Source organism: Odontesthes bonariensis, chromosome 15 (assembly GCF_027942865.1).
Source record: "Odontesthes bonariensis isolate fOdoBon6 chromosome 15, fOdoBon6.hap1, whole genome shotgun sequence".
Taxonomy (NCBI): Eukaryota; Metazoa; Chordata; class Actinopteri; order Atheriniformes; family Atherinopsidae; genus Odontesthes; species Odontesthes bonariensis.
The window spans coordinates 19,476,209-19,491,323 of NC_134520.1; the positions used below are offsets into that span (position 1 = coordinate 19,476,209).

Sequence of the window (15,115 nt, forward strand, 5' to 3'; positions counted from 1 at the left end):
ACCTGTGGTTTTCTTCCCTCAGATCTCTCCCTGGGGAAATGGATGAGACGGATGGTCTCCGGTCCAAACGCTGCAACGAAGACGCCATTTCCCTCACTCCTTCAACTGCCGAGTCCATCATAGTAGAAGGTGAGCTGATTCATTGACGTAGGACTTGACATTTTATTTGAACAATTTCACTCTTGTTGGCATCGCCAACTTTCAGTGGTCTTTATTGTGGTAAAACCGTTTCCTACCGAGACTGACTTTTGAGTCCTCCAACTCCATTTACCATCAGAATGTTTCCATAAAACCAGAGAGGAGTGTGTGTTGAGAGTGTTTTGTGGAGTCAGGCGTGACCTCAGCCTGCCTAATTAAACTGAAGTGTGTGGGAGAGAAAGACGGGCTAACTGGACACAAACATTCCGTTTTTTATACCTCACTGTCATGTTCAATGTTTTATAAGAAACACCCTTAACGTGACAGAGCTACTGAACGTGCAAGGCTTATGCATTTTGTTCTTTTTCCGTCTTAATGAGTACACTCTTCAAGATGTATCACATGGCAGAGGGAGAATCTCTCGACACTCCCAGTAGTGTCATTATTATGGAGTGTGAGTCAAAGTTTAGCAAGACAAATGTTTAAGTGAAGAGTTCTTGGTTCATATTGCCAAGTTGTCACTATGTTCGTATATCATTTTCAGCCTTGCCAAAACTCAAAAGGCATGAAGTCAGCAGTGAACTCTCCTTAGACCTGGATCCTTCACAATAAGTAATTAGAAACCTTTTCGAAGTGAATCATCTCTAGAAAATGGTGCTTAAATATTTCTGAATGTTAGAAAAGGCTGTGCAAATTAGTCCGAGGACTTTCGTTTGGGGTTTTTCACTGGTGCCATCTTGGCGAGTCCTTCAGCTTCAACTTGACCAGTTCAGATTAGGCTTTTCTTTGGTTGCTGTTCTGCTGAACTTTACCTCAGTAAACCAGTAATCCCTGGATTTGTTATAGTGTTTGCTGCCTCTGCTCCCCTCCACAGAAGCTCACTATGCAGCAGTGCGGGCTGAACTGGAGTCTGACGCTCAGGACTTGGAGGCGGATTCGTGGAGTTTGGCAGTTGATCAGCAGTATCTTAAGAAGCACTCAAAAGAAGTAGTGAAGAGGCAGGATGTGATTTATGGTAAGTCTGTATTCTCAGGTAACATTCACGCTTGTATTTGCCCAATCGGTGAGCTGCCTTTGGATTAACAAATACCTTAATCATTGGAAAGTGATGACAGCATCAAAACAAATGATGGATAAATATCGAGATATTCTTGGAGCACCTGTTCTTAGGGTCCATAGCATTGCTTTGTATTTAACATAATATATGTCGTTATACAGAGCTGATGCAAACAGAGATGCACCACGTGCGGACACTGAAGATAATGCTGCGTGTGTACGTCCGAGAGTTGAAGGAGAATCTCCAGATGGACTCGGGCAGGCTTGACTGTTTGTTCCCCCGCTTGGAAAAGCTCCTTGACCTTCACACACATTTCCTGTACCGTCTCAAAGAGCGTCGACGAGAAAACCTCGTCCCACCCAGCGACAGGAACTACACCATCAACAGAGTGGCAGACCTCCTAATTACCCAGGTGGGGAGGAGATTTATGCCACAGCGTGTGCAATCATTAATCGGAATAATTTCTTTATGTCAGCAACATGATAGTGGTGCCACCCTGCAATAGGAAGCATAACACAAACGCCTGTTTGGGTGAAAAGGCCAACAGTTTTTTTTTGTTTTGTTTCTCCAGTTCTCAGGTGAAATAGGGGAAAAAATGAAGGACAGTTATGGAGATTTCTGTAGTCACCACACTGAGGCTGTCAGCTACTACAAAGATCAGCTGCAGAACAACAAAAAATTTCAAAACATCATAAGGGTGAGATGCATAAACATTTTTACGCTTCCTTTTCACAGCATTTTAAATGCTTTTGCATGCTTACAAGAAATCTTTTTTTTTTTTTTGTTTTCTCTTTCAGAAAATTAACAACCTGTCCATTGTGCGGAGGTTAGGAGTGACTGAGTGCATTTTATTGGTGACGCAGCGGATTACAAAGTATCCAGTGCTGGTGGAGCGTATTCTGCACAACACTGAAGGTCCTTCAGCCTGAAATTAATAGTTTTAATACAACAGAAGCGGCTGTGTTGTCCACAATCAGATTTTTTTAATCAGTTTTTTTCTCCCACCCTCCCATCTCTAGCGGGAACGGAGGAGCATGAGGATCTGACGCGGGCCCTGGGTGTGATTAAAGACACCATCGTACAGGTGGATACGCTGGTTAATGTCCACGAGAAGAAGTCGCGACTTCGAGACATACACAACAAGCTGGAGCCAAAGGCATCGGGAAAAATTAAAGATGATCGAGTGTTTCGCAGGGAGGACCTCGTACAGGGCAGGAGACGACTGCTTCACGAGGGCACCGTCAGCTGGAAAGCTGCTTCTGGCAGACTCAAGGGTAACCGATGTGTACCTCTGCTAAGAGATGGGTGTTTCTATTGTCTGTTTATTGGTCTTTAGTGAAGGCAGCCTCAGTGACATTCAATTGTATTAGATAAAAACACCTAAGCAATATGCAGATATACTCTGATACATCCTGTTTCTAATAGATTGATGTTGCATCATTTGTTCAGTCCATTATCAGCTGCTTTTCTAAAGGTATCATTTCTAAATGTCCTTCCAGATATTCTTGCTGTCCTCCTGTCAGATGTGTTGCTCTTACTACAAGAGAAGGATCAGAGATATGCATTTGCTACGGTGGTGAGTGCTTTGTCCTCTGCCAGTACGGCAATATCAAAAACAAAATGTGTGTCAGAGTAATACATTTAACGTGATGACCATGATTATGTCAGGGATTCGTCTGTAAGTGAAAATGGATGTCTCTGTTATCATTTTTTCCTCCTTTCCTTGCCTTTATCCTACCCAGGATAACAAGCCGTCAGTGATATCTCTCCAAAAGCTGATAGTCAGGGAGGTGGCCCATGAAGAGAAAGCTATGTTTCTTATCTGTGCCTCCTCCAATGAGCCAGAGATGTATGAGATCCACACCACCTCTAAGGAGGAGCGAAACACTTGGATGACACACATACGACAAGCAGTAGAAAGGTAACTGCATTTAGAAAACCAGCCTTTGCTACCAATTATTTAGGCGAACCCAAAATCACGGCTGGTTTAACATCGTGGAAAGTTCGCTATAATATTTTGCATGCTGTAAAAAGTAAAGACATAGATGTTGCTGTACAGTTGACCAAGATTAAACAAAGAATGCATAAGCATTGCTCAGTTGGCTTTCTCTGTTTCTCCAACTCTACATCTGCCATGGCATCTGTCCTCCTTCCTCTATTAGCTGTCCTCACACAGAGGAGAGGCTGTTCAGCGAGGAAGAAGAAGCACGAGCTTCCAGGCTTAAAGAATTTCAAGGTAATTGCAGATCACACAGGCACTGGCATAAAAACATCCCCGGAAAACACACATGATTGTCCACCGGGTGGTGCCCATGTGCCATATTGAGCTCAGAATACTTTAAAGTAAAATTTTGTTTACTTCAGAGGATCCAAAGTAGTTTAGCCATGATTACATTTTGCAGCTTAGGTTGCTCAGAAGACCTTACAATACTTTGAAAAACAAGCTTATAAACCATTAGGAGCCCTTATTCGTTTTTTTTTTGGGTGTAGATCTCATGCAATGTAATGTTTTCCTGTTGTAGAGCGGCTGAGCCAGAAGGATGCAGTGATTGCGCAAGCTCTTACTGAGAAGCTGCAGCTGTTTGCAGACATGGCAGAGTCTGTGGCCAGCCTGGAGGATACAGCCTCACGTTCCAGACTTCTGCTTCGAGGAGATGCCTCCGACCTCCAGCAGGGGGAGACCTTGCTCAAAGGAGCAATCACAGAGGGTAGGATGACACCGTCCAATCTGTGCATCTGCCATAAGATCAAAGACACTAAAGGGCCGTGTATACTCTCGCAGCAGTGTGTCGCAGTGAGCTTGTCGCAGGTATGACGCAGTTATTTTTGATTTATGCCCAATTTTGAAGCGCGGTCTGCGCTATGTTAATCCCACGCCACAACGCAAGAGGGACAATCACGAACAAGCTAGGATTGTGGGTGTGGTGGGTGGCGTGTTTCTCTTCCGGTTACGGAGGTCATTCAACAACAATGGCGACTGGATGAATGCGCACTTTGATTGAGATGCAGCTGATCGATCTAGAAATAGAAGAAATATTGCTACTACTGGAGCTGGCAGAGAGGCGAAAGAATCGTCACGGTTAGCACGGTTAGCGTCACCATTAGCCGGTTAGCAAACCGGAAATACACATAGTGTAGAGCGGATGTAGAGTTGACCAATCAGAGGCCTCCTTTCTCTCCTCCCTGATATCTGCGGCGCTGTCTGCGGTCAGTTACAATTTTGGGGAGGTGCACCAGAGTGTCTGCGGAAGGGGGGGCATGTCTGCGTTAACTGCGACACACGCAGACGACCTGGTTTCCGACCATAAACTCCGCTTAAGCCGTTGCGTTATGTGATGCCTGGACACACGTTTTGTTTACTTTACTTTCACTGAAACGCTGCTATAAACAGATTGTTTGTGTTAAAGGGATAGTTCGGGATATTTGACATGAATCTGTGTGGCATCACCATAACCAGTGTCGTGCATTCAAACTGACTTACCCCCGACAGTGTCCTGTGAGCCGAGTTCTTGTCCAGTGTTGGTCAAGGCGAAAGTAGTCCGGCTTGTTTGCTGGGGTCAAGAAATTAGCGCGTTTTTCTTCCCAAAACAGTACGTGTGCTAAAGAGTGATTTATTTCATCACAAAAACCGAAGCCGGCAAAAGTCACTCCTCGTTATCACTTGGGCCCTACTGTCTCTCATTGTGTATCAGTGCGCACGTCATTCTGACCGCGAGCTGTGCGCACGAGTCTTTCTGTTCTTTGGCAGTGCTCAACACTGTCTTACTCTGCAGACAACTGGCCATCGGGTCCAGCTGGTCTGGGACGCCTCTTCCAGTTGATCTTGGGAACATGGAAAAAAGTTCTCAGACGCCTGCATTCAGGAGTGCAGGGAAGTCACCGTTATTTGTGATGCAGGCAGCAGCTGTCCCGCGGCCGCCGACATCCTCATCTATGAAAAGGTTTTGTATCTGGGGCATAACTAAATCCCACTCGTGGCAGCAGTAACATTCCACCTCTGTCTGCATTACTTCGCACTTCAAACAAGTGCACCAGGATTTGTCGGCCACCCTGGGTATCGCAGCTCCAGCACTGGCTCCAGCTTCTGTTTCCATCACTTCTCTGTCCACCCTCTCTCTTTCTGCCCGATCTAAGTCCATTTGGCGAACTTCCTCCTCAGTATAAACGGGTTCATAAAGATACCCCCTTGGCTCTGAACGGAAGTCAATATGTTCCTCGTCGCTCTCGTAGTCAGACATCTTCCCGAGCAGTAAACAAAGTGAATCGACTCGTGCGCACAGCTCGCGGTCAGAATGACGTGCGCACTGATACACAATGAGAGACAGTAGGGCCCAAGTGATAACGAGGAGTGACTTTTACCGGCTTCGGTTTTTGTGATGAAATAAATCACTCTTTAGCACACGTACTGTTTTGGGAAGAAAAACGCGCTAATTTCTTGACCCCAGCAAACAAGCCGGACTACTTTCGCCTTGACCAACACTGGACAAGAACTCGGCTCACAGGACACTGTCGGGGGTAAGTCAGTTTGAATGCACGACACTGGTTATGGTGATGCCACACAGATTCATGTCAAATATCCCGAACTATCCCTTTAATGTTGAATTTACTTGTTTAAAGGCCTCACTTTGTGAGTTTTTTTTTTTTTTTAACACTCTTTTTTTTTTAAACCTTAGTTGAGAACCTGCAGAACCTGCTGCAGTCTGGAGTGAGAGAAGAGCCTCAGCGCCCTCGTACAGAGGAAAGCGGTGGTTCTGCACTTCTTCCCAGGCGAGCAGACACCTTTGGAGGCTATGACAGCAGCCCCACCATCCTTAGTAAGAGTGAGTCCAGCACACTCAATGATTTGAGGAGATCTACCCTCTAATGGATTTTTTTTTTGTATTAAATTAGCCAATGAACCTTTTTAATAAACCACAAAAAAATAATTTTCAAAGACTTTCCATTGGAATGTGTGTGTGTGGTTTCTGTGCACCACTTTTTATAAATGGTTTTATGTATTCAAGGGAGTTTGTTTTAATCATGTGTCGTCTGTTTGTGTCGATGTGTATTCGTGTCTGTGCGTCTGTGTCAGATGGTATTGTGAAGAAGAACTTTTCTGGCGAGTCCAGAAACAGAGACAGGAGCCAGAGAGCCAGCTCTGACCCTCAGCTCAAAGACCTCTGTGACAGCCACACCCTGGAGCAGACAGTAGGGACTATATATACACACACACACACACACTGAGTATCTTTGATGAGTCACAGTGTTATTTCCTGTAAACAGTAATAACCAGGCCAAGTCATCTGGAAAGTTTCCATATCTTCATGTTTACTGGTCACACAGGTCACTTCATTTGTTTATAAATAGATAAAACCTTGCTAAACATTTTAGTTGGAACGTTCAGGTAATTCTTGTAAATCCTGACTAAATATAACACCGTGTTGGTGATTGTGAAACAAAGACACCCTTAGTTTCGGGGCCAGCCTCTGTTTAATGCATGGCTGAATTACTGTGCTGTGAAAAGGCTTATATAAACTTTGCATATTGTTCTTTTCGTCTTCTTTCTCTATTGTGTGTTTAGTTCTAACAGAGACAGAAAAACTACTGAAAATGTTTGATCGACATCATCGCACATGTTTCAACATCATTTGGCATGCAGAATAACACTGCAATAGCAACTCCACTCGTCTCTGACAAAAAAAGAGATGAAAATGACATCATAGCACGCATTTTCATGAGATCCATTTTTCATTTGTATCTAATGTATAGCAGTGATAGATTTTTTTTCTTTTAAAAACAGTGGATCTGATTAACAGCCGAAGGACACAAAGGATGATTTATTTGTCATTCATTTTTACTGTAAATGGGACAATAGTCTACAAAATTTCGGTGATACTGTATTGATGAAAACTTGAAATTAGCGAGACCATAAACTAAAAAGTAAAAGATGTGCTGAGGTTGGTTTCTCGTGATCTTAAACAATGTTGGCCTTCTCTTTGCAATCATAAGATATGCCCCCTGCTGGTAGTTAGAAAGAATGCGCCTTTCAGACCTGGAGGCTTTGTCCTCTTCTTTTCTTTTAACTTTCTGTAATAGCGTCACTATGCAGTCCAGACATGGTGTCTGACCTGCTCTGTGTGTGATTGTTGTGGCTCAGGTTGATGAAAGCTGCTGCTCTCCGGTCAGATGGAACCGCATCTGGTCCGACTCCTTCCCCGAGGCTGAGGTTTGTTTCACCAACTGTCAGATTATGTCTTTGACCTTTATCGCTGTGCCTTCTGAAAGGAACGCATGTTTACTGATTCAATCGATTGTTGTTGTTTTGGTGACGGTAGTTGTAATTTGACTTTGTTTTTTTACATTGCAGTTCTTTGACAGAGTGCTTATGCTCTCCCAGAGGCTTTATAGTCTACAGGTAATTGTGTCCTCTTCACTATTTATGCTCTGATAACTGAAAATATGACCAAACTCTTTAAAAAAAAGTATATATATATATGTTCTGAAGCTTTTATAATACATACATAATATATTTCTCGCTCTGCAATAGCTAATCAGCGCTGTCTCAAATGTTCTTTAAAAACTATATTTGTGTCTTCTATTCTCTTGTCTGTCCTCAGGCCATCGTGTCCCAGCAGGACAGTCAGATTGAGCTGCAGCGGGTCTCACTGACGGAGCGGGCCTCCCTGCCTGGCCGACACAGAGGAAATGTGTTGCTGGAGCAGGAGAAACAGCGCACCCTGGCACTGCAGAGAGAGGAGCTCGCTAGCTTCCATAAGCTGCAGTCGCAGCACAGGCAGTCGCAGCAGCGCTGGGAGAAGGAGAGGGAGAGGCACCGCCACCAAATCGAAGCCACAGAGGCCAAGCTACGACAAAGAGAAGAGGAGTGCAGGCGGCTGGAGGTGAAAGGCTTTTTACCGCCTTCGGGCTGTGGTGCGGATTTCTAATAGCGATGGATCTGTGCAAAAGACTGAATTGATTCAACTTTTAGTCCAAAACATTTCCGTCTTTATTTCTTTAGACCCAATGTGCTGATTGGATGTCAAACCTAAATTGTTGTTTTTTTTTTTTTTGTTGTTTTTGTTTTTTTGCAGGAGCATGTGGCTAAAGAGAAGGAGGAGCTGGACAGACAGAGGGAGACGTACCAACACGATCTGGAGAGACTGAGAGAGTCCACGAGAACTGTAGAGAGAGAAAAGGAACGCCTGGAACACCTGAAGAAGATCAAGAGGAAGACAATTGAGGTTGGATGTCTGTAGTAGTGGAAGTGATTATGTGACAGAGATATTTCCAATAGTTTCTTTGGGGCACACTAGGTCACCAAAGTGGAGAGACTTTAACTGGCCTAATATTGATATAAAAAATGACTGATGTGCAAGCGATTTGATGTCAGTTTTGGTATTTTTGAGTACTATTTCACTTTTAGGGAAGTGGTTCGTACTTTTGCTTTTCGGTAGGTGTTGGCGAACTGCATTCTTTCCCACCCAGACCATGTAGCATCTGCCTGGGCTCCAGAGCTCCAGCTTCAGGCATTACTGGGGCCGGAGCCAATTGCTGGAACTGATACAGCATGAGACTGCTATTTTCCTCCACCAAACTCTGCTTCAGTTGATTCAGGATGTAGAGAGTCATGGAGATGCTATATGATACTATCCACACTGACTTAAAGTGAACTTTGAAATGTTGGTAGTTTGAATATCCGCATGAGAGGTGTTTGCATTTCTTTGTTGAAAGCGAGTTAACCAGGCTGCGTACCGTCATCAGAAGATGGTGTCATAGACTGGTTTCCTTAGAAAAATGACTCGGTGTGTGCTCATCCAGGGGGGGCGATCACAAGAATGTAATATCCTGATTTACTTTTTTTTTTTTTTAAGATTTGCATTGTTAGCTCATACAGCGCCAATTTCTATGAATAAATTCATTAGCAAGTATGCTTCGAGACTGCAGATCCTTCTGCTGTTCTTGGCAACAATGACCAAGTGAGCAATTGCATTGCACTATGTACACTCATGTCATTGTGAAGCCCGGTATTGTTACTATCTGGGACACCTCTCCCTTCAGAAGATTTGCTCTTGTCTCATAATCTAGATTGATCATCGTTAAAAGATAATCTGAAATCATTTCTTTACAATTCTTTATCCGTGCAAACATCATATTGCTGTTAGTTGAATAACAGCTTGGAATCAACTTCAGTTTACACAGCTTGTCTCAGAGATGGGTGCAAATGATAAACAACTGGATACATTTGTAACCGCTCAACCCAGGAGCCCAACTAGTCATCGAGCCTGTCTTCACTTCCCTTTACCTCCTTTTTCCCCTCTATCTTTTCTTCCTTGTATCTTTCTTGCTCTCCCTGCAATACAATGCGGGCCATTGTTTGTGAGTTTCATGGGAGAGGAGTTTTGAGAAAGATCCACCGACTGTAATTTCATGCCCGGTGCTAACAGATCTGTCAGGTATCCACAGCAATGCTGCTTGATACAAGCCTCGAGTGTTTCCAGAGGCCTATGTCACCCAATCACTGTTCAGTTGATTGCGTTTTTGTGACAAGCTGAGGAGAGGTAAGGCTTACCGTGTTGATTGGGAAGTTTTATCTTGGGGATCTTTGCATCAGACAAGAAGAATCTAGTCTGTTTGGGAGAGAGGAACGTTAAAACTAGCAGCTCCACTACCTGACTAACATCATTGGAGGGAAGGAACACTCCTAATAATGTTGTTTACTCTGCTGCTTCCACAAATAAGGACAAAACCTCTAAGCACACTGAGTCATTGTACCTGTTTTTCAATAACAATTCATCACTTGAGTTGTTTACTGGTGCGACTGATACTTTATCTCATACCCATGTGATTTCTGTTGGAATGGTGTCTCCAGTAATGCCATTAGTCCCTCTTCGCTGCCTCTCATCCTCTTTATCAAGTTGACTGAATGACAGTGTTGTCAGTTCACATCACAGCCTTTCCTCAATAAAGCTACCCTGCTGTTTTTTTTTTTTTTTTTAGTTATTCGGTTTTCTACTTGCTGTAACTTCACTTAAAACTTCATCAAACAAGCAGACAACCCGGAGGCCGCTTGTTTTTTTTGTGTTTCATCTTCGCCTTTCGATGCGTCATTTAACTGGAGTCTTAAGACGTACAGAGACACAAATGATTCCACTTATCAACTCATTGCTGGCCACAGAAGGCCGTTAAATGGGAATTGATTCCAGAATACATCACAGCGGCTCATGGAAAACCACATCCAGTGGTGTTTCAAAGCAGCGGAAGCCTCTGCACGAACTGACTTAATCTGCTGTGACGAGTAATGTTCTTCTAATTTTAGAGGCTTTGTAGAAACAGGCCGTGAATAGGGTTAGGGTTGTTTGTGACGTGACCTGCTGGATTATGCCTAAACTCAAACTGCTCTTTGGTTCCTCCTGAATCCTGCCAGTAATATACGTTTTAGATGAGCGATGTGTGTTCTGATCACATGCATTGGGTTCAGTGCTGTGCGATGGGGCTTTCTTGGCTGCGGCTTGGGAAGATTTGGAAGTGTTCTTTTCCCCCTCTGCTTCAAAACAACATCAAATGGTCTTTTCATTAGCTGAAAACCACAGGATCTGTTCCAGGCTCTGAGCCAACCTGATATCAAGAGACATTTAATCACCACCGCCCAAAATTAAGACTCATCAGCAAACCGAGGGAGCTATGATTAGCCTTTTATAAAAGGAAAAAAAAAGAGACACACCATGTGTGTCTTTGGGTGTGTTTCTTAACATATGTGAGCAATAGCAGTGCGAGTTGCGGCATGCCCTCACTTCAGAAGAACTTTCCTTTCATCTGTTATCTCATCTGATTATAGTTGGCCTCTGTTTTTATTGGCCTGACCCAGGCGGAACCATGTGTCTGATTGCACAATTGTCCTGTGAATGTTAAGTCATAAAGCACATCCATTTTTTTTCAAGGTTGCAGGCAGAGATTTGAATGGCAGTAAACAGTCATATTTAATTGAAGACCTAAAAGGAAGAAACTGGTCTCATGACAGGGAGTTCAAAGGATCTGTCCTGCAGCCTGCTTTGAGTGCATCAATAAATAACTATTGCTTTACCCCTCAACATTTTCCTGTTTGGAGATTCCTTCAGGCACTTTTTGGTAGCGCCAAACAGTTATTACCTGATGTAAGTAGCTACATAAACATGACGGAGAATGCTGCAATAGATGGAAAAGTGGAAAGATGGGAAATAATACATTGCTAATAGGTTTTATATGTGGCCTCAGCCTCCTGACTTGTACACAATCAAGTGGTCTCTGTGCTCTTCCAATAAATACATCTATTCTCATGGACACCCACACCATGTCTACACACGGATGACTACGATTAGCTTCTGCTCCGATCACCCTGTAGTCTTTGCTTTGCTGAATTAAGACGGAGCACAATGCTTAAGGTAGCAGATTTTCTTCAATCTGTCTCTCGATAGCTCTTCCCTACCCGTTAAGCCAGGAATATACTTGCTTTTTAATCACACGTTCGTGTAAGCAACTTGCCTCATCGTGGGTGTAATTGTTCACATACCGTAGGATTTCCACCCAAGGGCACACCAGGTGACTAGTCGGGGAAAAAAAAACACTGCCATCAATCAATTTCTCCAACATTTTGCAGTGGCAAAAACATGTTGTAAAGATTTGTGTAATTGTTGGCTCTTTTTTTACCACCGACCCTTTGAAACCACGTCCAGTCAAATTTGGCCCTGTGCTGCTCCTACCAGTCACCTGTACATTGCAGCTCGCAAACGTGTTTATTTTTGAGGATGTGCACAAACGGCACTCCAAACAACAGCAGGACACATGAGGGAGAAGTGTCCTTCTGGCCTTCAGATAAATTGAAACAATTGTGCGAATCCCGTCCGACCTGGCAAAGATTGAAACGACGTGACTGTTTCTGGTCTCGTGGCCACATAGGACAACCTCGCCCGACTGACTGGCATCTTATACTGTACTGACTGGATCTAAGTATGTCTTTAAGAACAGTTCTCTCCATATTCCACTTGTGGATGTCCACCGCAGTTGTTATTTTTTACCTTATCGAGGTCTGTTTCCTCTTCTGACAAAGACCAATCCTACTGAATTAGAACCACGAGCAAAAGATTGCTTCAGATTTGCTTTGCTACTGAATATTAGGTAATCAATTTGTTTGTAATTTTTTTTTTTTTTTTTTTTTTAGCATTAATTGGTGGTCATGATATTTTCCTGCTTCGAGACTGAGATCAGAATAATCACCATTACATTGACATAAAAATGTAAACACTACACATAAAAATGAGTGAATGCAGAGGCATCTGCAAAGCAGGGAGCCACATTAGTGTATCGGATGTGGAACACATTCATCGATATTGTTCTCTCTCAGAGGCAAGTGCTGTTCAGTGCAGGTAATTGCTGGTTTTAAGGGAACTGAAACTAAAAGCAATGCATCTGCTTTTTTTTTTTCTTCTTCTTGTTTAAGTGGGCCAGTGTGCTGTACATTTGAGTGCTCAGTATTTTACCTGCAGCAGACAGAGGTGGTCTTAGTTTGGAGAGTCAGAATCTCTCTTGACGAGCAAGCTAAAGCTAAAAGCTACTCAGAACGAGGCCAGTAGAAAAGCAACCTTTTTTTTTTTTTTCAATTTAAAAGACTCAATGCTGATAGATGCTAAATAATAAATAATGCTATATTATGGATATTTACACTGCCTCACTTCTGCATCGGATAGTTCCACACAGTGTAACTTCCACATAACACGTTATATACGGCCACACGGACTGATTTGAAAGCACCGCTGACGGTGTTCCACAGATGATTTGTGCTGGAGGAAGTGTAAACGGCTTTAATGCAGAAGCTATTTGACATCATTATTGGTCATCAATCACCTAAAAACCCACCTTCCTGTTTTATGCATGTACAGTGATATAAGACTTAAGACTGCATAAGTTTTCTTATATGTAAATAAGAAACGTTGAAACTAGATTTGTGATTTTAATGGCTTATTTGTAAAGTTCCTGGTGATTACTTTTCAGTTTGCATGTTATATTCAAAAGGTTACTTACAAATGAACATTTTTTGTTTTTTTTTGGGGGGGGGGGGGGGGGGGCGGTAAACCTAAGCTACAAGTTTTGGTTTATGTGCTGCACCGTTCAAAAACCCATTTTGACCCAAACACCTCCTGTCTCTTGAGTTTTAGCTCCTGTTGCCTCTAAAGCCTGATTCATACTCGGCGCAAACGCGCAACTGTTCTGGCTCGAGAACCATTAATGACGTCATCGAAAGCGCCAGCCCCTTCACAGTTCCTTCAGCTCATAAGCGCAGTTTGCGCCGAGTATGCGTCACATTTGCAGTTCTCTCCAGACCAGCGGGCGTCACTGTTGAGGAAACAAGCTGAAAAGCACACAAGAAAGCATACACAATGCCACCTGTGGTGTCACATCAGCAGAGGCTGGCACATCTGATGCGGAATGAATTTACTCTGGGTGTAGAACTGTATATGTATCTCAGAGCTAAGCGGCTGCGGCAAAAACAGAAGAGAAGGTGGAATGTTCGTCCTTTGCAACAAGACGAACTTTGTCAAACGTTGTCCCAGTGTAACTTCATAGACGTGCCGTACAGATGTTTGTAGAGGCGCACCCTCTCGGTCACCGCGGTCTCTGCAGTGTTCATTTTTTCTTTTTCTTGGTCAGCTGTTTCCGGTTGAGCGCGCGCGAAGTCAGAAAAAAAGTTGTGTGCGCGACCTTGCAACGCGCGAGGATTTTCTAGCTTGCGAAGGGGGGCGTGGCGGAATTTTGGGTCACGTGACCGTTTGCGCCATTTGCGACCAGCTAGTAAGAGCAAGGTTGCGCCGAGTAAGAATCAGCCTTAAGGCCCACATCTCCACTTTAAGGCCCATAGTGAGGTGCACGCAGCTGCTAATACTTAGTGATGCTTATTGCAGCTATTCAGTATAAGAGACATAACTCCCTTTTGATATGAACATTAGGCTTTAGAACTTTTCAGAACTTCTACATACTCTGAAAACTATAAGAAACTAAATTAAAGGACAGCAACTAAAAGCCCAACGTGTCCTCTTTAACTGGTTGGTTATTTTCAGCTCTTCAGTATGTAACACATTAACAAATGCTGATGGTTAAGATGGTCTCGTTTTGTCTGATCTATGCAAAGGCAGTTTTTCTAAAGAATCTTTTCAGTTTTTGATGAATAAGTTATTGGATTGACCAGTTATTAAAATTGTTTGTGCATTCCAACGTAACTGAGCCTAAATGTGGCGTACAGAACAGTATTTACTCTGAGAAATCCTCTCCTTTTATAAAGCGTAACTATTTGAATTTGGATTACACGTGTTTAGCCTACATTGTTTGCTAATCTTGTTAATTCACCCCAGATCAGAGCTGCAGATGGCCCATAAAAACTCAAAATACAGTTCGGATAAGATTTAACCTACCTTTATGCCCCCCCCCAGGCGTTATGTACAAGGCAACACATTGTGCAGTGTTAGTGGAGATCTCTATGATATGGGAGGATCCAGGCAGTTTTCAGGATGAGAGAAACCTGGCTGTATAATAAACCAGTCCAAACCCGTTATTACCAAAGCCCCCTGAAAGACAGTTATTGCTAATTGTTTATGTGCCGTCAGTCAGGGCTCTTTGAGCTGTGCAAACTGCACATTTTGCTAACCTGGAAACCCGCTGTTTGTGTCACTTAAGGCCGATCACCTTGTTCTGGGAACAGCTGAACATCTGTGTGCCAAGATGAGTTACTGCAGAAAGAAGAGAAATTACGGAGGGAAAGGGGAAAGGCAGGGTTGGAGAGTGAAGTAATCACGTCATGCTTTGCAGTTACAGGTGTGGGGAAAAAACATTGTCATCATGTGTTCTCTATCGCTGTAGGAAGTGTTTATCACCACCATCCATCATGTGGACTGCTTACCAAACAGAACAGATATT

At 43.3% G+C, this 15,115-nt stretch overlaps 1 protein-coding gene across 2 annotated transcripts in view; it reads left to right on the forward strand.

Moving 5' to 3' along the window:
* arhgef18b (rho/rac guanine nucleotide exchange factor (GEF) 18b) overlaps window positions 1-15,115 on the forward strand; it is a 38,501-nt gene that overhangs the window by 15,554 nt on the left and 7,832 nt on the right. For both annotated transcript variants that reach the window (XM_075485386.1, XM_075485387.1), the window contains 16 exons: window positions 23-129; window positions 1,013-1,153; window positions 1,357-1,607; window positions 1,767-1,892; window positions 1,993-2,110; window positions 2,215-2,469; window positions 2,695-2,771; window positions 2,938-3,116; window positions 3,358-3,431; window positions 3,718-3,903; window positions 5,869-6,015; window positions 6,267-6,382; window positions 7,332-7,400; window positions 7,542-7,589; window positions 7,792-8,073; window positions 8,266-8,415. In XM_075485386.1, coding sequence (XP_075341501.1) covers window positions 23-129; window positions 1,013-1,153; window positions 1,357-1,607; window positions 1,767-1,892; window positions 1,993-2,110; window positions 2,215-2,469; window positions 2,695-2,771; window positions 2,938-3,116; window positions 3,358-3,431; window positions 3,718-3,903; window positions 5,869-6,015; window positions 6,267-6,382; window positions 7,332-7,400; window positions 7,542-7,589; window positions 7,792-8,073; window positions 8,266-8,415 — 2,326 coding nt within the window. The remainder of the gene's footprint in view (window positions 1-22; window positions 130-1,012; window positions 1,154-1,356; window positions 1,608-1,766; window positions 1,893-1,992; window positions 2,111-2,214; window positions 2,470-2,694; window positions 2,772-2,937; window positions 3,117-3,357; window positions 3,432-3,717; window positions 3,904-5,868; window positions 6,016-6,266; window positions 6,383-7,331; window positions 7,401-7,541; window positions 7,590-7,791; window positions 8,074-8,265; window positions 8,416-15,115) is intronic.